General features: G+C 49.6%; 1 protein-coding gene across 10 annotated transcripts in view; it reads right to left on the bottom strand.

The window, feature by feature from the left end:
- GAS7 (growth arrest specific 7) overlaps positions 1-23,608 on the bottom strand; it is a 288,280-nt gene that overhangs the window by 19,760 nt on the left and 244,912 nt on the right. For all 10 annotated transcript variants that reach the window (XM_003315659.6, XM_063799747.1, XM_054671054.2 and 7 more), the window contains 4 exons: positions 16,460-16,549; positions 12,689-12,804; positions 9,690-9,764; positions 3,679-3,757 (listed from right to left, as the gene is read on the bottom strand). In XM_003315659.6, the coding sequence (XP_003315707.2) occupies positions 3,679-3,757; positions 9,690-9,764; positions 12,689-12,804; positions 16,460-16,549 (360 nt within the window). The remainder of the gene's footprint in view (positions 1-3,678; positions 3,758-9,689; positions 9,765-12,688; positions 12,805-16,459; positions 16,550-23,608) is intronic.

Below are 23,608 nucleotides of genomic sequence, written 5' to 3'. Positions count from 1 at the left end.
ATCTTCTGATGGAATGCAGAGCCTCTACCGCATGAGATTTTCTATCAGCAGAAGGAATTCTGCTCTTCTCCCTTCTTCAGCAGGAGCCAGGTATAACTTTCTTTGTATACGGCTCTCTCATTTCTTTAGCAATCTGTTGCTATTAGCAATGGCTTGAGCTAATGGACCAGAAAAACCACAAAAATTGCTAACAAAATTGCATTTCTTAAAGAGCTTTTACCCCTGACACAGAGCATTCGGAGCAGAATTTCAATAAGTCTTTTGGAGCAGACATTAAAAACGGTTTTCGGCATATGGAGCTATATTATTCATGGCAGTCAAATACATCCTTGGAGCCACTTTCTTCTCAAGGAATCGCCATAAAACCACTAGGCTGCTGCGATGACCACTTGAGGCCACCAACACTGACCAACAGGCTGGAAGCAGCCGAGAGCCTCTCGTAGCAAAGTCTGTTTTGCATGACAGGTCTTCATGAGCTTCCTGTCAACTGAATGGTGAGGTCCACCCTGTGTCCTGAACACTAACTTAAAATGTTCTGAGCATGTGGTTGTCCAGGGCCAGTCTGCAGCAGCCCATTGGCAACCCCTGGAAAGGCAGAGGCTCAAGAACAGGCTGTGTTTTCAATGCCATTGGTCTGCCAAAGCAGGGGAGCTGCTGGAAGAAAAGCTCTGGGGACCAAGTCTCCCATTCGCTCAGTCCTTTCCTTTGCTTCCTCTGTGACTGAACCCACCTGGCTGTGTGACCATGGGCTGTGATCTCACGCCACCTCTTCTCACTGTGAAATGCGGATGCTATCTCGCGTGGTGGTTGACGGCAATGAGTTATATCCTGCACACAGCCATCCACACCACTTATGTCACCACTACCACGTCGGAGAGAGTTTTGCCACCTGTTGAGCACTCTAAACAATCAAGAATCAGGGGTCCTGCTGATGGGGAGTAAATGCCACCAAGATTCCCGGGGACCCGGCAGGTGACCTTTCCAAAGCTCACAACTCTGGCTCCCAGCCCCACCCCATCACAATGGCGGCCCGCCCAGGATCTTCCCAGTCAATGGAAGTTTCTACCACAGCAGAGAACGGAGCTGCTGGGGGCTCCGACAGGAGAAGGGAGGCCTTGGGGGGAAAGCTACTCATGATCTGCAGCTGAAAAATAACTTGCTGTTTTGGATGCAATGCAGGAAAAAGATCCATTCACGGAGTTCCCTTCTCTGCCAGGACTTGAGTAGCAATTTTCTACTGAAGCGCTTGGTGTAATGAGGTTAGTTAGCATGCCTTCACTGGCTGGGAATTCTCACTCACATCTGGGTGTCAACTCAATCTTGGGGCACACTAAGCCATGGGGAGCTGTAGCAGCTCTGTTCCCTCTTCCAACCCAGCTCTTTAGAAAGTCCTTTCACGTGTCTCAGTCATCTGAGTCATTCATTCTGCCTTCTGTGTGCCGAGTACCACCACGGGGTACATCGTATGGGATCCCAAAGCAGGGACTTGCAATTGCAGTAGGAACGACACTAGGAAAGAGACAGGACCAGTGAGTGCTGAACGTGGAAGTCCCAGGAAGGAGCGACCATCTCTGAGGGATGCTACCTTCAAATGATCAAGGATGTGTTTAAAGAAGGGAGACTCAGCGTTTAGGCACTTTACCCTGCTGTGTCTGACTAGTGATGGTGGGAGGACAGAGGGAAGAGAGAGGAGGCCAGGGTCACTGGGATGGTGCACTCTGAAAGGTACCCCCCCCTTTTTTTTTTTTTTTTTTTTGAGACAGAGTCTCACTCTGTTGCCAGGCTGGAGTGCAGTGGCGTGAACTCGGCTCACTGCAACTTCTGCCTCCAGGGTTCAAGAGATTCTCCTGCTTCAGCCTCCCGAGTAGCTGGGACTACAGGCATGCGCCACCAAGCCCAGCTAATTTTTGTATTTTTAGTAGAGATGGGGTTTCACCATGTTGGCCAGGATGGTCTCGATCTCATGACCTCATGATCCACCCACCTCAGCCTCTCAAAGTGCTGGGATTACAGGCGTGAGCCACCACGCCTGGCCCCTCTTTCTTTAAAAGGCAAGCCTGTTAATGGGTAGCCCCACCAATCATGTACACTTTAGAGTGGATTACTTCACTGAGAGATTTAGTTTATTTTTCATCTAAAAATTAGCTGAGAGTCGGAGAGAAAACCTGGAGGTATGTGCCAGGGAGTGGGGAAGGGAGAGTCACTTGGAAACATGGAGAAATCTTGAGAGAAAGGAGACCTGAAAAGACTGGGGGTGGGGTGGAGATAGTCAGAGGGCTCTGTTCATTCGTGACTCAATAAGAAAATATTTATTAAGCATCTACTACATGCAAGACACCATCCTGAGCCCTGCGGATGGGAATAGGACAGAAACACCCTGCCCTCGAGTCCTGGCACTAGTATCTTCAGAATTAAATGAAAGAGGGATGCTTTATGGTCGGGAGTGGTGGCTCACGCCTATAATCCTAGCACTTTGGGAGGCGGAGGAGGGTGGATCATGAGGTGAGGAGTTCAACACCAGCCTGGCCAACATGGTGAAACCCCATCTCTACTAAAAATACAAACAATTAGCTGGGTGTGGTGGCAGGCGCCTGTAGTCCCAGCTACTCGGGAGGCTGAGGCAGGAGAATCACTTGAACCCGGGAGGCGGAGCTTGCAGTGAGCTGAGATCGCACCACTGCACTCCAGCCTGGGCGACAAAGCAAGACTCTGTCTCAAAATAAATAAATAAATAAATAAATAAATAAGGACCCTTTACTTGTTCCGAAATTTTGCAACAACCACAAATTTAAAAAAAATTCTCCCTTTGGCATAACCTAATGTTCCCTGACACTAGGAAGAGACAGGACATCCTACGCCATCCCTTTGAAAGTCAGGCAAAAAGAAAGCAGGGCTTCATCACTCAGGGCTGCCCTGAGAAACTGGGCAGGTGTGCTAAGGCCTGCTCCTAACGGCTCCCAAGAGCTGAATGTTAAATTTTCAGGAATTCTGTTTGCTGGTTGTTAAACATGGCCATTATCAAAAAGGAAATGATATAAACTTATAATTGAATAAATTATATTAAAAACGAAGGTAATAGGCCAGGTATAGTGGCTCATGTCTGTGATCCCAGCATTTTGGGAGGTAGAGGCAGGAAGACTGCTTGAAGCCAGGAGGTTCAAGACCAGCCTGGGGAAAATAGCGAAACCCCATCTCTACAAAGAAATAAAAAATTACCCAGGCGTGGTTGCATACACCTGTTGTCCCAGCTACTTGGGAGGCTGAGGTGGGAGAATCGTTTGAGCCCAGGAGGCTGAGGCTACAGTGAGCTATGATCATGCCACTGCACTCCAGCCTGGGCAACAGAGTGAGACCTTGTCTTTTTAAAAGTAACAAAAAATAAAAAACAAAGGCAATAAATACCTAGCACTTACCACCTCCTAACTACACTTTACTATTTTCCATGCTCTTGGTGGATATTGATGGTTATTTGTGCTACTGTGTCTATACAAAAATGCACCACCTCATGGTGAGCCACTGGGCATCTCTTCCCAACTCCGTATTCCGTGACTTCATGTTGATAGCCTGAAGTTTACACCAGGGAAAATGGCAAACGGCAAACTGGAGAGACAGTTGTTAACTATTTTTTAGTACCCCAGTGTGTAAGACCAACTGAGAGTGGCTGCAGGGAGGGGTTACCTTGGCAGAGAACTTGAGGTGAACTTCTGCTTCGTCCGCCAGGCTCTTCTTCACCTGGGCCCACGCCTCTCCCAAGGAGCTGCAACACAAAGACCATGAGACTCAGGTCAGAAGCCAAAGCCCTTCCTGAGGCAGGACGGTGGGGCTCCACCCCAGGTCTCGGGGAGGTATATGACAGCTGAGAATTGTGGACGCGGATGAGGCAGAAGTCAGGCAGAAACCAGACATGAGTATCACGTTTCAACTCACAGAGTCAGATGAGCCACCAAGGTCCAAGTGAGCTCACCTTACCTCTGGAGCTAAGGGAACAGATTGTGGCACACAGCCAAGAGGTGGGGGGGGGGGGGATTCCTAGAAATCCAGAGGCTTGAAAGGACCCAGGAAGGTGCAGGAAGCAGGTGTGGGACATTCCAAAGCCTCAGCTGCAGTGAGGGCCTTGACCCCTGGGCCATCACTGTCCCCAGAGCTTTCACATCACCCCTCCCTGGTTTGCTGATGAGGGGTGCAAGCATCTGCTAATAAATCAAGGAAGGAAAACAGGTTCTATTCCAGGGAGAAGCTCTTTTCATTTGTTTATTAGTTTGTTCCTTGAGACAGTCTTGCTCTGTTGCCTAGGCTGGAGTACAATGGCGCGATCTTGGCTCATGGCAACCTCTGCCTCCTGGGTTCAAGCGATTCTCCTGCCTCAGCCTCCCGAGTAGCTGGGATTACAGGCGTGTGCCACCACATCTGGCTAATTTTTATATTTTTAATAGAGACGGGGTTTTGCCGTGTTGGCCAGGCCGGTCTCGAACTCCTGACCAACTGAGAGTGGCTGCAGGGAGGGGCTACCTCGGCCTCCCAAAGTGCTGGGATTACAGGCATAAGCCACCATGCCCAGCCGGAGAAGCTCTTTTCAAACAGCAGGTACCACACAGCGCTGCTTATGGGAAAAACCCAGCTCCTTGGCTTCCAGGAGGGGGGAAGATGGACTGTGTGGGTCTACTGACCTAGATGCAGCCACAGGGCAGAGAAGGCTCCCACGGCCATCCTAGGAAGCACGGTCTCCTCTAGCACTGCTTCTCTAGCTGTGAGCCCTGATGCTGCCCACAGCTTACTAGAGAAGGGCCAAGTCCTCTTAGCGGCATCACTTCTCCACTCCAAGGAGAGGCTTCACGTAGAAGAAATCTCCTGAAGTCCCTAAGACTTGCCAATGCAGGCCCCAGGCTACATTCTCTATGATTTGGAGCTCTTTAACCGCATGACCCTTCCAAGTGATACCCCCGCTTTCTTGCTCCCAGCATTCTTCAACACAGCCAGTAAATCCAGGCTGAATGTTCCGTTAACTTAATATCATCCAAAAGCCACTTCCCCCAGAGAATTCATTAAAGTCGAGTGGCAAAAGCTGAATAAAAGACAGCATGTGGTGAGGCTTCTGGGTCTGGAGCAGAGCAGCCAGCAGCGAAGAATTGCCCAACAGTGCACAGCAGATCCCTCTGATGGCTGGCCAGGCCTGTGTGGTGGTGGCGCTGGCTCAGGCTGAGGTGGGTGTTTATGGGAAATGACTGCCTGATTTTATCTAGGAGTCTAGCAGCAAAGAAAGGTCCCCTCAGTGATCCTGGCAGGGGAAGCCACCAGAGAAGCATTGGAGTATGAAACGGGGCAATCCAAGCTGTTGACAATTGTCTCTGCCTGAAGGGCCTGAGATCCAGGAAGCTGTGCTGGGGCACTCCATACCCTCTGGGTGGCTTGGGTGCCCCACTTGATTCAACAGGTGGGTAGGAGGTCCAGGGGTGGCAGGAGTAGTCCTGGCAGTTACACAGATCAGCGGAACAGAACACAGAGTCACCCAGCTAGGGCCGATTGACTGCAGCAAAGAGGTTAGGGTGTTTCCATGGGGGAAACAGATGATCTTTTTAACAAATGGTGCAGAGACAACCGTACATCCATAGGAGGAAAAAGAATCTTGGCCCTACCTCACACCATACACACAAATTATCTCAAGATGCCTCCTAGCTCGAGGGTGAAAGCCAACACTATTCGAAGCATACCGAGGTTGTCCTGGGAGGAGTGGGAACTGGATTAAAGGGAGGTGAGAGGGGTTTGCCCCTGCAGCTGAGCCACACACAGCAGCCTGTGGGAGGTATGAACAAGAGCCACAGAGCCAAAAAGGCCCCAGGCGGTGCCCAGACTTTGTATGAGCACATGCATCTTTCCACAGAGCTGTCAGTCTACTGTTAGCAGAGCACATAGCAGGTAAATGGCCCAGGGACAGCCGTGGTGGCCTGAGAATGTCATCTCTGGGCAACTGGGAGGAAAGGAAGAACCATGGTTTTCCCCCACCCAACACAACGTCCTCAGCTCTACCTCCAGGCCAGACACTGCTAAGTGGGAAGACATGTCTCCAGACATTCAGATGGGCCCCTCTGAGCCAGTGCATCCTTGGTGAATGCCTCCCTGCTCTCCAATATTCCAGGCTCTTTGGAGTCACATCACCATTTATTAAAAAGCTACTTACAAATTCTCTCATTTGAAAAGAGATTTTTCATCTGATAAACGGTTAATGAAAAACAAAACAAAACCTGAGGTGCATCTCTGTTCCAACATACAGTTTCAGGTATGCCAAATCAAAATGCATGTTGTTTTCATGACTCCCAACTAGGAAAACCAAAATCCCATTTCCTTTCCACATAGGAGAGAAAAACTAAAGGCAGAATAAACAACCGAATTCTGTTTATTTACCAATGTGCACATGTCCTGTGAAATCTAATTTGTATACAGAAGTTGAATTGCAAAAGCCTCTCCAGCCTCCCTGAGCAGCATCTTCCTCAACTGCTCCAAATTTCTAGACTCCCGCTTTGCTTTGAAAGTCTTCAAGGAGATAGGGTTAAATGTCCAAAGCTGTGTGTAAATGTAAATCAGTGTCTTTGCACGTTGTACGTAGGGGGCTCATGTGTTCATGTTCCAGTGCCTGCTGCAGGAGTGTGTGCATGGGGCTGCTGTGCATGCATGCACACACAGAGTAATGTGTACACCTACGGGGCAGTGGCCCTGATGCATGTATGTGAGCTTGTGTTGTGTGTGTCTCTGTGTTTGTCCCTGTGTTTGTCCGGGCATGTGTGTACAGTATGGTAGTGTGGGCCTGACTTATGGAGCTGGACTGCTCGGGTGAGGAGCATATGCTGTGCATGTTGGCCAGGACACAGTGTCCTTGGCAGCAGCCCAGGCTGGAGAGATGGAAGCCGGAAGACTCCGGAGCGGCACAGTGGTTGCAGGGCACGGGGATACTTAGGAAAGCCCCTTGCCAGGCAGCAAGAGCTGCTCCTCTATGTGCCCCCTTCCTGCCCCTATCTCAGGCCCTGTGCATGGAGCAGAAGGAGGCCAGGAATGAACTAACCTCATTTACATCTGTGGAAGGGACGCTGGTCTTGCTGGGCCGCCCTGCGGTCCGTGGCTGGCAGGGAGGGTGAGAACCATTCAAAGGAGGCCGCCTGGCTGCACAGCCAACCCATGTGGAGGGCTTAATCAAAGCCACATTTGGGTTGGCAAAATCTCAGTCTCCTGAAGGATTTCAAGCCACGAAGGCAGATTTGGACTGGTTTAACATCACGGCTCGCTGACGACCACAACCATCCCACAACAGAACGGCTTCCTTCCTCGGGGGTTCATTCCCCCTTGGAGAAGGAATTCAAACAGACCAGCACCAGAGGGAGGTCGGAACGGAGAGGACCTCTGGGGACCTTTTCAACTCTAACCTCCTGAGAGTCTTTGTGTTTTTTTTTAACCGAGGTGAAATTCATATAACATAAAATTAACCGTTGAAAAGTGATCGATCCAGGCGCATTTAGGACAAGACCAAATCAAACGCCTGTTTTGTGAGTGCAACTACCACCTCTATCTAGTTCCAAAACATTTTCGTCATGCTAGTATGGACTAAAGGTTTATGTCCTGCCAAAATTCTTAGGTTAAAACCCTAACCCACAATGTGGCTGCATTTGGCAATGGGGCCTTTAAGGAAGTAATTAAGGTTAAATGAGGTCATAAGGGTGCAGCCCTGATCTGATAGGATTAGTGTCCTCATAAAAATAGACATTGGCCAGGCGCGATGGCTCACGCCTACAATTCCAGCACTTTGGGAGGCCAAGGAGGGTGGACTGCTTGAGTTCAGGGGTTCTACACCAGCCTGACCAACATGGTGAAACCCCGTCTCTACTAAAAATACAAAAAATTAGCCAGGTATGGTGGCACATGCCTGTAGTCCCAGCTACTTGGGAGGTGGAGGTTGCAGTGAGCTGAGATCAGGCCACTCCAGTCTGGGCGACAGAGCGAGACTCTGTCTCAAAAAAAACAAAAACAAAAAAAAACAAAATAAACATCACAGAGCTCTCTCTCTCTCTCTCTGAGCACATACCAAGGAAAGGCTGCATGAACACACAATCAGAAGGCGGCCATCTGCAACCCAATGGGAGAGTCCTTACCAGGCACCAACCCTGCTGGCACCTTGATCTTGGACTTCCCAGCCTCCAGAGCCACGAGAAAATAAATGTCTGTAGTTTCAGCCACCCAGTCTGGGACATCTTGTTGTGGCAGCCCAAGCAGATGAATACACACCCCAAAAGGAAACCCGGTAACTTTTAAGCAGTCACAACCCATTCCCCTCCTCCCCCCGCCCCTGGCAAATGACAATCCACTTTCTGTTTCCATGGGTTTGCCTGTTCTGGGCATTTTACATAAATGGAATCATACACTATGAGACCTTTTGTGCCTGGCTTCTGTAACTTAGCAGAATGTTTTCGAGGCTCATCCACACAGTAGCATGTATTAGTGTTCCATTCCTTTTCATGGCTGAGTAATATTCCATTGTCTATCCATGGATATCCATTGTGCATACACCACCATTTGTTTATCCAGTCATCCCTGGGTGGAATGTGGGTTGTTTCCACCTTTTGGCTATTATGAATATTGCTGCTGTGTACATGTGTATACATGTAGTAGTTTGAGTGCCTGTACTCAATTCTTTTGGGTATAAGCCTAGGAATGGAATTGCTGGGTCACATGGTAATTCTATGTTTAGCTTTTTGAGGAACAACCAGATTGTTTTCCACAGCGGCTGTACCATATTCCATTTCCCCCAGGGGTGCATAAGGGCTGAGACTTTTTTACCCACTTGGAGTCCTTCTGTGGCTGGGAGGGTTGGGTTAAGCTTCTCCCAGCCCAGGTCCCACTCAAGGAGGTCTGGACAGTCACAGCATTAGCGGGAAGGGAGCCTATGCCTCAAGCCCACAGGAGAGAGCTCCAGACAAAGCGGCCAGGTACAATACCCTCTCATACCCAGCTTCCTCCCAGCCTGCCCCTAGACAAAGGGGAGCTGGAGTGGGCATCTAGAGGCTGCTGCCCAGCTACCAGGGGTCAGACCAGAGGGGATTCTGACATACTTCAACATCTGGAACGTGGCTCTTGGTCACTAAAGAGAAGACAATGTGGAAGTGCCTTTTTTTTTTTTTTTTTTTTTTTTGATGGAGTCTTGCTCTGTCGCCCAGGCTGGAGTGCAGTGGCCTGATCTCAGCTCACTGCAAGCTCCGCCTCCTGGGTTCACGCCATTCTCCTGCCTCAGCCTCCCAAGTAGGTGGGACTACAGGCACTCATCACCATGCCCGGCTAATTCTTGTATTTTTAGTAGAGATGGGGTTTCACTATGTGGGCCAGGCTGGTCTCGAACTCCTGACCTTGTGATCCACCCGCCTCGGCCTCCCAAAGTGCTGGGATAATGGGTGTGAGCCACCCGCCCGGCTGGAAGTGCCCTTTTGAGTGTGGATGCCCACACCTTGAGTCATGGGTGCCCACCTTGGGCCATGGGCATACACCCAAGTCATGAGCACCTACCTGAGCCATGAGTGCCCACCTTGAGCCAGGCCTATGGAGAGCTCCCCATTCAAAGTGGGGCCATGCCAGTGATCAGTGATGAGTGGCTGATTTCCCTTCCTCAGTGACCGCCCATCCTCCCCACTCCCACCTCTCTCCTACCTACTCACCCTTCCTCCTGTGAAGCCAAGGAGTTCTGAGAGAGCTTAGCTAAGTTCTTCGCATAGTCTTCTTCAATCTTTATCCTGCAAAGAGAGAAAACCCAACACACATCAGCTCTCCAGTGCCAGATCGTGGGTCTGCCCTGCTGCCCTGCACACCTCAGCCGTGGAAAGGAACCCACTAGACCATAAGCTCTGAAACCACATGACTTTTGTCTGTCTACCTGACATGCAGTAGGTGCTTAATAAATACTTGTTGGATAAATGAATGAACAAAACTGTCTGGACCTCCATGTCCTCATCTGCAAAGTGGGACATTTTCTCCTGTCTCCTAGAGCTGTGAAGACGAGAGCTGTCGTTTACACAGTTCCTAGCACAGAACGGGAAACATAAGACCCCTGAACCAATAAATGAATGAAGGAAGAAATGAACGTTTGCAACTCGTGATGGACTACCAGCAATCCCCAGTGCTGTCCCCTCTCCCTTCCAGCCCCAGAACTCCCAGGTGGCCTCGGACCCTCAGCAGCAGAACAGAACATCTCCCTACTGTCTCACACCCCCAAGGCCTCTGATTGTCAAGCCTGCTGGGTACAAGTACTTCCACGGAAACCTGGCAGTGCCCAGGGCTGCAGGTAGATTCTATTTCCCTGGAGAGGAAAGTTGCCTTGGATGTAGCTTCCGGCAGGCAGGCCTTTGACACATTTGCAAGGCAACTCCCCAGGGAGTGTCCTGTATTATCTGGCACGTCCATGTTAAGCATGTTGTCAGAGGTATTGTTCGCCACCTAAGTGGTCCTCTGGGCCACAGTGGGAGACAGAGGAGCTATGCTTATGCCAACCAGAGCTGGCCAGAGCCCAGGCTTCAGAGAGACCCTGGTCCACCACACGGTGAACAGAGAAGCTCCAGAGATGCTGGGACCACAGCGTTTGCTTCCCAGCTGCTCAAGCAGCTGGCACCCAAAGGGTGCGATGATGGAGAGAGGGCGGCTGACAAAGTCTGGCGGCAGCATTCCGAGTAATAATAATTGCATGACTTGGCATCAGGAGACTCACAATCTCGTTCCTTCTTACACTGCTTTCCCCTCACCTCCACCTTCAACTGGTCTCTAGGTCCTCCTGAGTCTCATTCCAACTGATCTGCCTCTGTCACTTCCTCTCCATCCCCCTACCTTCACCTCCAGACTGTGGTCAAGAGAGATATCTAGAAAGTAGATCTATCCATGCCACGCTCCTGGCTCCTCAATGCAGAGAGCATGCACCAGACACACGAGGTGCATACGCTGTCTGCCTCCTGTGTCTCACCTCCAGGACGACAGCGTGCGTCACCTCTACCTCTGCCCCACTTCCCTAAACCAAGATCCCAGCAAACCAGCCAGCACCTGTCCTCAAGCCAGGCGAGCTCCCAATTCTGAGCCTCAGCTCTCACCTCTCCTGGCATTAAAGGGCCTTCCCTACGAGATCCCAAGGTGGATGGTGTATGCGTTTTCTCTAGGAAGCCCGGAATGTCCTGAAATGGCAGTTTCCAATTATTTGCTACCAAGACGTTGTCATGGAAATATAAACCATAAGCGTGTTCAAGCTTTGGCTTTTACAGCAATTTTCCTATTTGCCTATTTTATACCATTGTTTTCTCAAACCCGAGCTGTGCAACCTCTCCGTTTCCCACCAGTTTAATGGGTCATAAAATAAGGATTTGATTACACAAATTGAAAATAGGCCCTCTGTCTATGCCCATACCACCACCCTGAACACATCCGATCTCATAGGAAAATAGGCCCTCTAAGGGAAAGGGGTGCTTCAAAACGCCGAAGCATTATTACTTGATTATTGCTGTTATAATTAAAAAGGAAATATTTTTGGTCGGGCACAGTGGCTCATGCCTGTAATCCCAGCACTTTGAGAGGCTGAGGCGGGCGGATTACCTGAGGTCAGGAGTTCGAGACCAGCCTGGCCAACATGGTGAAACCCCACCTCTACTAAAAATACAAAACATTAGCTGGGCGTGGTGGTACATGCCTGCAATCCCAGCTACTCCAGAGGCTGAGACAGGAGAATCGCTTGAACCCCGGAGATGGAGGTTGCAGTGAGCCAAGACTGCGCAACTACACTCCAGCCTGGATGACAGAGCGAGACTCTGTCTAAAAGAAAAAAAAAAAAGAAGTATTTTAAAAAGATATTGCAATTTGCTATATTTCCAACTCCAGATGGAAAGTTGTGTGTTTGTGTGTGTGTGTGCACATGTGTGATAGGTGGGTATGTGCAGGTGTGTGGGTATGTGAGTGTGTGCTGAGCAGAGCCTCAGAACTTGGAGACAGAGAGAGAGGAGGAAGGAGATAGAGAAGGAACTTCTCTTTCTCTTTGTAGATTTCTCCATTTCCATTGGGCTAAATTTATTGTTTCTTCATCTGTGTTCCCAAGCTCTTTAGACAAAACACTGTTATAATCCTTGAGGCAGGGATGGGGTAGGAGGAGGGTTCAACATCTCCTGCCTTGGGACACAGGTTTTGGCTAACGATGAATTGAACTGTAACATTCCCCCCACTGGTTACGGTAAAGGGCTGTGCTTCAAATGATGGCCAGGTACATAAGTAAAGGAGTGAAGTAGTCTGCGGGGGAAGACAGTACGGAATGGTGGAGACTGGCAAAATGGGAACACACACCCCCTCTACAAGAGTAGCTGCTACTCAGCTCCAGCCAACTGTCGCGTGAGGGATGTGGAGGCAATCCTGCCAATGCTTCTGCCCTTTCAAGGTGTGCTAAATATCCAGATTTTAATATGAAATCTACCCATTTTTTTAAGTGTTGCTTTAAATATTTAAAAACACTATATCAGCCAAAGGTACACATCTGCTGACCAGATCCATCCCAGGGGCCATGAGTTTGCCACCTGGCGCTAACCAGCCCAATGCTGAGTGTGCAGTACTGAGTCCTGTGCTGTCGTCCCCCGGCCCCGGGGCCCCGGGGAACACTGGTGCCAGGCCCCAAGGCTGGGAGGGGCCCAGGCTTCACCTTTCCCGGATGAATTCTGACATTTCCTTCTGCATTTGTTTGCCCTTCAGCTGTTTCTGGAGCAGTAGTTCAAACCCAGCCACAGTGCCGTTGCCTTGGGGGTCCTTCTTATCAGCCTACAAAGGAAGCAGAAGCACAAGAGTTTAGGGCACATCTGAGTCTGGAGCCAGGGAGAATGGCGTAGAGGGAGGACAGCTCCTAGATGTGCCTGGCAATCCCAGTACAGCACAAGACGCGGGAGCAGCTGTCTCTGCTGCCCTAACTCAGATCTCTCTCCTGGTGCCCCCACTCCCAACAGCGCTTTCTGATGCTCAGGCTCTTACAGTTGCTGCATCCCCACATCCAAGCCCCTTAACTCTCCCAACCTGGGAACCGAGAGGAAGAAGGGCAAGTGTCCAAGAGTGCCGGCTGTGATGCCTAACGGCCTACGACTTCCAACCAGGTGGCTGCAGATCTGGCTTGGCCCTCGGCGAATCTTGGCATCCTGACTCCAAGCTGGACTATGTGTGAGCTCAGGAGCAGGTACCCCCAGCCTTAAGCCATCCTGTCTTCTACCAACTTCTTACACTGGTAGGGCAGTGACACCCTCTAACCACACATTCATACAAGATCACAGGAGAGAAAAGTAAATCATAGAGAGAAAGTGGATTGAAGGGAGGCCGGAGGAGAGAACAGGACAGGCTGCCCTGAAATACTAGCTGGGTGACCTTGGCCAAGTTCTTCACTCACTCCAGGCCTAAGCTTTTTCATCTGCAAAACTGACGAAATAACAGCCCCACCTTCATGTGGTCATTTCAGGGTAAATGACATATGTATATATCTGAGCACATTGCTGAGCACATACTATGTACCCAATAAATGGCATCTGTTATTAGTTACTTTTAAATAAAAGTCCAAACTTGGGGAGGATGGGCAAGTCAATGAAATAAATACTTAGCAGCCAATTAATTTTGCAAACAAATATTCTTAAAATTTCAAAATTAAATGATTTATTTTATTTTACCTGCATTTCTTCAAGCATACCAAATGCCCCTTCCCTGCCATTCCCCTGCCTGAGATTCACCCACACATCTGCCCGCACGGCCGTGGCTGCTGGAGCACCAGCTCCCAGGTCCATCCCAGGCATGTCTAAAAGTGTCCTCCTCCTTACAGCTTTTCCCTATCAGGAACCCAGGGTCAAACACTTTGATACTTAATGGAAGGTGTTCAGAACAGGTTTTTGATATCCCAGAGAGAGAGGTGCATTGGTAAGAACAGTGTCCCAGCATCTGGTAGGACCCAGGTTCTTGTCTCTGCTCCGCTGCAGGGTGTCCAATCCTAGGTAGTATCTCCCTGGACCACCCCCTTGAAATAGGGGTGGGTTGCATCTCTCAGATCCCATCCAGATCAGACATTTTAGGAGAGGGGAAAGAAAAGGGGTTGCTGATGCCTGCAGGGAACCCCATTTACCATCATCAAGTAGATGAAGGATTTTATGGACACCTTCCCAGTTCCCCCGGTGTGGGACCCCTCCCTCGGGTGCCATAACTCAAAGTCCTCCGGCCACACTGCTAACATCCCTGATGACAGGGAGATCACCATCCTACGGGGTCACAGTCGGGCCGTTCTTGCAGTTTAAAAGCAATGTCCACTGAAGATCTCTGCGCTTCACTCTACGAATGCTACATCTTGATGAAAAAGCAGAAGGAAAATTACCCAAATACTGAGCTCAAATCTGCCTCCCTTCTAGGATGGATATGCTGAGCTATGCACTCTGGGGAAAACCAGCCAGAAGAAACAGGCTTTAATGACTGTGTCAGGAGAGAGAAATTTCTATTAATGGAAAAGGCCTTGATGGTCAGGGGCATAAGTGGATTGCAGATTAAGTATCAGAGTCCCCAGAGAGCTCGAATTAAGATAAGAACTCACAAGTGTCGCCCTCCAGATGCTGCTGGATGCAGGTGGCATCAGACATTCCTACCAGCTTTCCAAGGCTTGAGACCCCACACGCTGACCTCCAGCAACTAGGATACCCATTTCCAGGGCTCAAACCACTCTCTCCTTGAACCCTCCATTTACTGCACCCCTCTTGAGAGATGATGTTTCCAAACCCAGGTACATCTCTCCCTCTCTGCCGCCACCACCATCTTTCCTGGTCTCTTCCACTCACCCGTCAACTTCCCACCCCCACCTGCACAATGCCTACGAATCAGATCACATCATATTGCTGCTTAAGACCTTCTAACACCCTCCTTCCACAAGCAGAATAAAACTCACTTACTGGGGCCCAGAAAGTCTTACACACTCTGATGCTTGCTTACCCCGATGCTTGCTTACCCCGCCTCTGAGCTCACCTACCCAGGTCTGTCTGATGCCAAAGATAAGCCCCTTTATACTGTTTCCTCAACCAATGCACAGATCTCTACCCTGGACACAGCACAGCTGGAGCTACAGAAATTGTGCCTTGGTGAGAGGTGCAGGCAACAGGGATCTTTGTATATCTTCTAAGGTACAAGCGATTTTGTAGAAAGAGAAAAGCACTTTTATCTAGTATTCGGTTAGCAAATCTAAAAAAGTGTAGATAATCCGGCTGGGCACGATGGCTCATGCCTGTAATCCCAGCACTTTGGGAGGCCAAGGTGGGTGGATCACCTGAGGTCAGGAGCTTGAGACCAGCCTGGCCAACATGATGAAATCCTGTCTCTACTAAAAAAATAAAATAAAATACAAAAAATTAGCTGGGTGTGGTGGCACACATCTGTAGTCCCAGCTGCTCAGGAGGCTGAGACAGGAGAGTCGCTTGAACCTGGGAGGTGGAGGCTGGGGTGAGCCAAGATCACACCACTGCACTCCAGCCTGGGTGAGACAGAGTGAGACTCTGTCTCAAAAAATCCATTCTGCAAAGTGGTGAAAACAAAGTTTTTACTTATTTATTGTTCCTTGGAGTCTTTGGACACTTGTTTTTTTGAAGCGTACAATTTAGTGGTTTTCAATACATTCACAGGGTTTATGACCATCCCCACTATCTGATTCCAGAAAGGGGTGATCTAATTTTGAAAGTCACTATGACTTTAACATGCAAATGGCCCAGGACCATTCCCAGGATATTCTGAGGTACAGGACTCCGCATTTCTAAAAATTTATTTATTTGAATTGTGAAAAAAAATACATCTAGCACACAACGGACCATTTTAGCCATTTTTAAGAATACAGTTCAGTGGCATGAGGTACATTCACATGGTTGTGCGACCATCACCACCATCCACCCGCAAAATTTTCTTTAATCTTGCAAAACTAAAACTCTGTGTTCGCTAAGTGATCTGCAAAAGTTTTAAAACTACAGGATTACCCAAGCTGAGCTCTCTGAAGATCCTGTGCCCAACTGCCTCACAATTCTGATGAGAACAGTGAGGCCCAAGGAGGTGAAGCACTTGTCCAACGTCACTCACGTAAGTGACAAGCAGGTATGGAGCCCACGTTCATTTATTGAGGCAGATTCTAGTCTCCTGCCTTCACTGAGCATCGGAGAAAATGGGCCCCCGCTTACCTACATTCTGGTTGAAGTGTCTGTAATGTGAACAAAAGTCCTGCTGAATCCCTGAGATTCATGGAATGAGCTGGACTCCAAGAGGGTCCTAAGTTCCTGTCACAGATGCAAACTCTAACACCAGCCCTTCACGCTCCAACGAGAAAGGCCCCTCCACTTTGAGATCCAGGTCCCTCCTACCCATCCTGGGTGTCTACTCCTGGTCACCGGGGTCACGCTGTGGGGGAAACTGAGGCGCTGCTTACCCAGAAGTAGTCGCAGTAGCTCCACTCGGTTGGTTTCAGCAGCTGCTGTTCCGGCATCGTGTCTGGGTGAGGGAACGTCACACAGTTTATCTGCAGGGCACAGAACAAGAAAGAATGACCCCGCTGGAGACTGGAATAGCGAGGAAGCCTTCGCTCCTGGGGGACACGGCACTGGAGCAGCCTCCCTATTGACAGAACACGCACAGGGATCTTCCCGTGCTCCAGGGGCCAGCATTTCACATGAGGGGCAACAGGCGCTCACCCCCACCCCAGAGGGGCTGTGAACCAGTACCACCTCTCTAGATGGCAGTTTACTAGGATCAAAATTGCAAACTTCAGGTGCCTTTGACCCAGCAATTGCACAAGAGTCTATCATACAGATACAGTTGCATGGGGGCAGTGACATCCACACACGCTTTTTCACGACAGCACTATTTATGGCCGTTAAAGGCTGGAAAACAACTCCAATGTCCATCAGTGGGGGAATGGTTAAACAAAGTATGAGATAGACATCTATGGAAATCAGAAAGGACACGGTGATAAAGTTCTTAAATTTAATTAGGAAAGCAGCCGGGCGCGGTGGCTCACGCCTGTAATCCCAGCACTTTGGGAGGCCGAGGCAGGCGGACCACCTGAGGTTGAGAGTTCGAGACCAGCCTGACCAACAGGGAGAAACCCCGTCTCTACTAAAAATACAAAATTAGCTGGGCGTAGTGGCGCATGCGTGTAATCCCAGCTAGTCGGGAGGCTGAGGGAGGAGAGGTTGCAGTGAGCCGAGATGGCACCATTGCTCTCCAGCCTTGCAGTGAGCTGAGATCATGCCATTGTACGAATGAAACTATGTCTCAAAAAAAAAAAAAAGAAAATTTAATAAGGAAAGTGTGCCAGGATATAGGGTTAGGTGAAGGTTTAAAAAAAAAAAAAAAAAGCAAGCAGAGTATTATAAGTTCCTTTTCAAAAAGAAAGACAAGACCAGCCCCTCCTCTTCCTACTCCTGCTTCGCCCATTCAATGTGAAGATGTTGAGGATGAAGACCTTGATGATGACCCACTTCCACTTAAAGAATAGTAATTATATTTTTCTTCTTTATAATTGTCTTAACATTTTATTTTCTCTAGCTTACTTTACTGTAAGAATACAGTGTATAATACACATAAACATGCAAAATATGTGTTCATGCCAGTAAGGCTTCTACTCAACAAGAGGCTATTAGTAGTTAAGTTCTGGGGAGTTCAAAGTTATATGTCAATTTTGGACTATGGGTGAGGAGGGGGCACCCCTAGCTCCCATGTTGTTCAAGGGTCACCCGTATAATACACATCTGGTTATTTGCATATAGAATATTCCTGGAAACTGATAACATCGTTTGCTTCCAAGGAAAGGAACTGTGTGGGTGAGGGTCAGGGGTGAGAGATTACCTTGCAAATTTTATGTCACGATGTGTATCATACGAACAAATACACCTTAAAATTATAATCTAGGGGGCCGGGCACGGCAGTTCACGCCTGTAATCCCAGCACTTTGGGAGGCCGAGGCAGGTGGATCATGAGGTCAGGAGTTCGAGACCAGCCTGACCAATATGGTGAAACCCCTTCTCTACTAAAGATACAAAAATTAGCCAGGCGTGGTGGCATGTGCCTGTAATCCCAGCTACTCAGGAGGCTGAGGCAGGAGAATCGCTTCAACCCAGGAAGCAGAGGTTGCAGTGAGCCGAGATTGCGCCATTGCACTCCAGCCTGGGTGACAGAGTGAGACTCCATCTCAAAAAAAAAATCTGGGTTGCACGTGTAAGGCTGGCCCTAGCTAAGGAGCGTGAAGTACAGAAATTTTCAGGTCATCTCAGACTTTTCTGCCCGAGCACATCTGCAATACTCCCTGGCTTTTCCCCACTGTGTGGTGGTGGCTTCAGGCCCCAGATTCCCACCTCTCCTAGGACGTGGGCTAATTTGCTTCCTCTGTGGGAGCAAGGCCTGAGCCTTGTAAGTCTTTAACCCCTTCTTGCAGCCCAAGCACCTGCTGAAGTGGAAAATGTCACACATTAAAAAATGATGCAGCCCTGAGGTTTTGGGCCCAGGACACAAACTCCAATGCTAGGAGGGGTGTGCAAGCCAGTGAGGTACCCAAGCGTCACAGAAACTGCAGCTGGGACAGGAGGGCGGACAGCGTCACAGAAACTGCAGCTGGGATAGGAGGGCGGACGGCATCTGCTTTGGGCAGGGGTCAGAGGCTGCAGAGATGCGTCCAAGGGGCAGATCCTGCTCAGCTCTTGCCAACTGTCGTCAAGCCCTTCTGAGGAGTCCAGTGCTGACGGATTATGTGATGACTCGAGGGAAGCTGAAAATGGGGACTTTTATGCAAAGTGTCTCCATTTTTAAGTGCTGGCAATTAATTCAAGGTTAAAAACAATAATAATAAACACAATAACACCATGTAGGCCCAACAAACTCTTCTGTCAGCAAAGTCAGGCCCATGGACCTCCAGTTGTGACCTCTGGTTCAGGAAGCTCCTGGGTGGCTAGAAGTAAATCTAGTGCACACCCCCTCCCCAGCTGCCAGGGCACAGACCTCAGCCGCAGTCTGGGGAGAAGTCCCCAACAAAAGAAGGAGCCTCCTCCTCCCAGATCCTTACATGTGGTTAAGGTGACGGCTGAGGTCCCCACCACCCTAGAGGGAAACACAACTCAGCAGAAGGATCAGAGGCAGGAATGACACGGACGACCCTGGAGATGACAGGGCTGCACCAAATTCTGCCAAGGATAATCCCTTCTTCTCTTTCTCCTTCCCTTCCTCCCTTTCTCCCTTCCTCCCCTCCTCCCTTCCTCTCCTCCTCTCCTCCCCTCCCTCCTTCCCTCCCTCTTTCCCTCTTCCCTTCCCTCCTTCCCTCCTGCCCTCCCTCCCTCCCTCCCTTTCTTTTTTAGACAGAATCTTGCTCTGTCACCAGGCTGGAGTGCAGTGGCACGATCTCGGCTCACTGCAACCTCTGCTTCACTGGCTCAAGTGATTCTCCTGCCTCAGCCTCTCTCGGGTAGCTGGGATTACAGGTGCATGTCACCACACCTGGCTAGTTTTTGTATTTTTAGCAGAGACAGGATTTCACCACATTGGCCAGGCTGGTCTCAAACTCCTGACCCCAAGTGATCCACCCTCCTCGGCCTCCCAAAGTGCTGGGATTACAGGCATGAGCCACTGTGCTGGGCCTCTTTCTCCTTTTCAAAATGTGTAACTTCTAAGAATACAACATTATCCATGTAAGATTCCTGGCCAGGGCATGGTGGCTCACATCTGTAATCCCAACACTTTGGGAAGCCAAGGCGGGCGGATCGCTTGAGCTCAGGAGTTCAAGACCAGCCTGGGCAACATAGCACAACCTTGTCTCTACAAAAAATAAAAAACAAAACTAGCCAGGTATGGTGGCACACACCTGTAGTCCCAGCTACTTGGGAGGCTGAAGCAGGAGGATCTCTTGAGCCTGGGAGGTTGAGGCTGCAGTGAGCTATGATTATATCACTGCACTTTAGCCTAAGTTAAAAAAAATCCTGTCAAAAATATTTAATCTGAATCTAATGATAAGTGGGGAAAATCAAGATAGTTTTTTTAAAAGGCACCTTGTGGCAGGGTGTGGTGGCTCACGCCTGTAATCCTAGCAATCTGGGAGGCCCAGGTGTGCGGATCACAAGGTCAGAAGTTGGAGACCAGCCTGGCCAACATAGTGAAACCGTGTCTCTACTAAAAATACAAAAATTAGCCGGGCATGGTGGTGGGCGCCTGTAATCCCAGCTACTCGAGAGGCTGAGGCAGGAGAATTGTTTGAACCCGGGAGGTGGAGGTTGCAGTGAGCCGAGATCGCGCCATTGCACTCCAGCCTGGGCGACAGGGCGAGACTGTGTCTCAAAAAAAAAAAAAAAGTTACACAGCTTCCTGAACTCTAAAAAATTAGCACTGTGATGGATTAAAAAAACAAAGGCTAGATGAAGATCAGCTGAGGCTGGGGAGTTTTCTCCCAGGCGTCAGCAGCCTCAGTGAGAGAAGGGAGGGCCAGTTCTTGAGGCCAGCAGCAGAAAGCCCCAAGCCTTGGTTTCGGGCGAGTCCCCAAGGTGTGTCCAGAGACAAGTCTCCTTCCTTCCTGCGCCTCCACAACCCACTGCCAAGCAGGCAATCATGAAAACAAGGGACGGATTTCAAAAGTGCACAGATTCCTTATTTTGTATTCCAATTATTCTTATTTCAACAAATCACAGTCATCACAGTCCATCTTTATGTTGCTGAATAATGCAGTCCATGAAAATTTCCATCAAATTTAATGATAAATTAACTATGACATTAAAGTAAATTGAGCACTAAGAATGATGGAACGAGTAGAGTTGTGGGTACTCAGAGGTGGGTCTGAATGCTTCTGGAGTGGCCTGCCCTGCGGGCATCTCTCCCCTTTCCCTCGTCTTTCCTCACTCAAACTGCTCTTGGCCTTGCCCTCTTGTCGGGGAAACATTTCCCTACAAAGAAAGGACTTTCCTGGCCAGGTGCGGTGGCTCACGCCTGTAATCCCAGCACTTTGGGAAGCCGAGATGGGTGGATCACCTGAGGTCGGGAGTTGGAGACCAGCCTGACCCACATGGAGAAACCCCATCTCTACTAAAAAAACAAAATTAGCCAGGCTTGGTGGCACACGCCTATAATCCCAGCTACTTGGGAAGGCTGAGGCAGGAGAATCGCTTGAACCTGGGAGGTGGAGGTTGCAGTGAGCCAAGATTGCGCCATTGCATCATTCCAGCCTGGGCAACAAGAGCAAAACTCTGTCTCAAAACAAAACAAGAAGAAAGGACTTTCCCATGTCAGGAAGAGGCTTGGCCAAAACGTGGGGCAGGCAGGAGGAGAAATGGGTCTTGGCCAGTCTTGTTCCCCCTAGAATCTTCCTGAGTTGACTTACCCTCAGAGTGAGGATGCCACCGTGCACCCCAGGAGGCCTGTGCAGACAGACTGCTAGCCGGAAGAGGAGACGGTACCAAGGACAGCCCCTTCAATGATGCATCCTGGCTGGCACCAAGCCAACCACCTAAAAGGCCATGGAAGTCCTGAGGAGGACTGAGACCCACCTAAGTACCACTCAGTCCCCTTCTTGTCCCAGAGTCAAGGATGAACATGCCTCAGAGTCACCTAGAGGACATGGGTTGCTGGGTCCCACCCCCCACTGTCTGATTCAGGAGCTCTGGATGGGGTCTGAGCTCTCAAGTGATGCTGAAGGTCCAGGGACCACACTTTGAGAACCAGCATTCGTGATCCATTTAGCAGGGACAGGGGCAGCCCCTGGGGGAGACCTTGTGCCCACCACAATGAAGACACACAGATAAACAAGCCACAGAGCCCTGCTCTTAAGATCCTACATGGCAAGTGGGCAAAGGACATGAACAGACACTTTTCTTTTTCTTTTTTTTTTTCGAGACAAAGTTTTGCTCTTGTCGCCAAGGCTGGAGTGCAATGGCATGATCTCAGCTCACTGCAACCTCCGCCTCCCGGGTTCAAGCGATTCTCCTGCCTCAGCCTCGCGAGTAGCTGGGATTACAGGTGCCTGCCACCATGCCTGGCTAATTTTTGTATTTTTAGTAGAGACAGGGTTTCACCATGTTGGTCAGGCTGGTCTCGAACTCCTGACCTTCAGGTGATCCACCCACCTTGGCCTCCCAAAGTGTTGGGATTACAGGCGTGAGCCACCGCACCCGGCCCAGACACTTTTCAAAAGAAGACATATGTGCAGCCAACAAGCATATGCAAAAATGCTCATCACCGCTAATCATTAAAGAAAGGCAAATCAAAACCACAATGAGATATCATGGCATGCCAATCAGAATGGCTATAATTAAAAAGGTCAAAAAATAACAGGTGCTGGCAAGGTTGCAGAGAAAAGGGAACACTTATACACAGTTGGAGGGAGCGTAAATTAGTTCAACCATGTGGAAAGCAATGTGGTGATTCCTCAAAGAACTAAAAACAGAACTATCATTCGACCCAGCAATCCCATTACTGGGTATATACCCAAAGGAATATAAATCTTTCTACATAAAGACACATGTACGCATATGTTCATTGCAGCACTATTCACAATAGCAAAAACATGGAATCAACTTAAATGCCCATCAACGATATACTAGATGTAAAGGAAATGTGGTACATATACAACATGAAATACTATGCAGCTGTAACAAAGAATAAGATCAAGTCCTTTGCAGGGACATGGATGGAGCTGGAAGCCATTATCCTTAGCAAACGAATGCAGGAACAGAAAACAGGTTGGGGCAGAAGAGTAAAGGCAGTAGAATGTGAGGACTCATTAAGGACTCATCACCCTGCTGCTTCTGCCACTCCTGCAGTGTTGGGTACATAGTGGGTGCTCAGGAGATGTTTCTTGGTGCAGTGGCCGGAGGCTAGGAATGTAAGGCGTCATCTCTGCTCTCAACAGTTCCGTAAATAAGTCACTGTAATTCTTTGGGATAAACCTGCCAGTGGAGTAAGCCTGAGGTGCTGAGGTTACTGGAAGGACTGAGGGTCCAGGGGAGGAATCTTAGATTTAGGTAATAATAGTAGGGCCCAGGCAGACAGAGGGGTGGGAAGGTGAGAAGGGTACTGCAGGAAGGGAAAGGACCCAGGATGAGAGGATATGCCCTACAGGTGGGGACCATGTTGCTCGGTTTGGCTGAGCTGTGTCCCACTGCATACCCCTCAGAGAGCTTCTGGAAGGCAGCCCTTGTGCTTCTGGCTGCTCCTGAGTCAGGGGGTAGACAAGACTGAGCTGAGAGGGGGTCTTGCAGGGGTGCCAAGGTCTGTCCTGAAGGCAGCAGGACAGCGGGGGCCACAGAAGCACCCTGCAGGAGAGTAACAATTAATCAGGCTGCTGTCTGGGGTGAGCACCCCCACTACAGCATAGAGGATGCAGTGGAGGGAGAACGCGACTGTGGCCATCAGGGCAGTCTGCAGTGATGGGGGATGGGGGGTGAGGGGTCATGATAGCAGCTGGGAGCAGCATAGTCAAGAGGGGATTAGAAGAAGCCTGGGATACTCTACAGGTAGCCTTGACAGCACCATGAAGTCAATTCAGTGATGCCCATCCAGGGACAATTTTTCCCCCACCCCAGAAACATCTAGCAACGTGGAGACATTT

Source organism: Pan troglodytes, chromosome 19 (assembly GCF_028858775.2).
Source record: "Pan troglodytes isolate AG18354 chromosome 19, NHGRI_mPanTro3-v2.0_pri, whole genome shotgun sequence".
Taxonomy (NCBI): Eukaryota; Metazoa; Chordata; class Mammalia; order Primates; family Hominidae; genus Pan; species Pan troglodytes.
The sequence above is the reverse complement of the archived record's forward strand: the minus strand, read 5'-3'. Positions and strand labels throughout refer to the sequence as shown.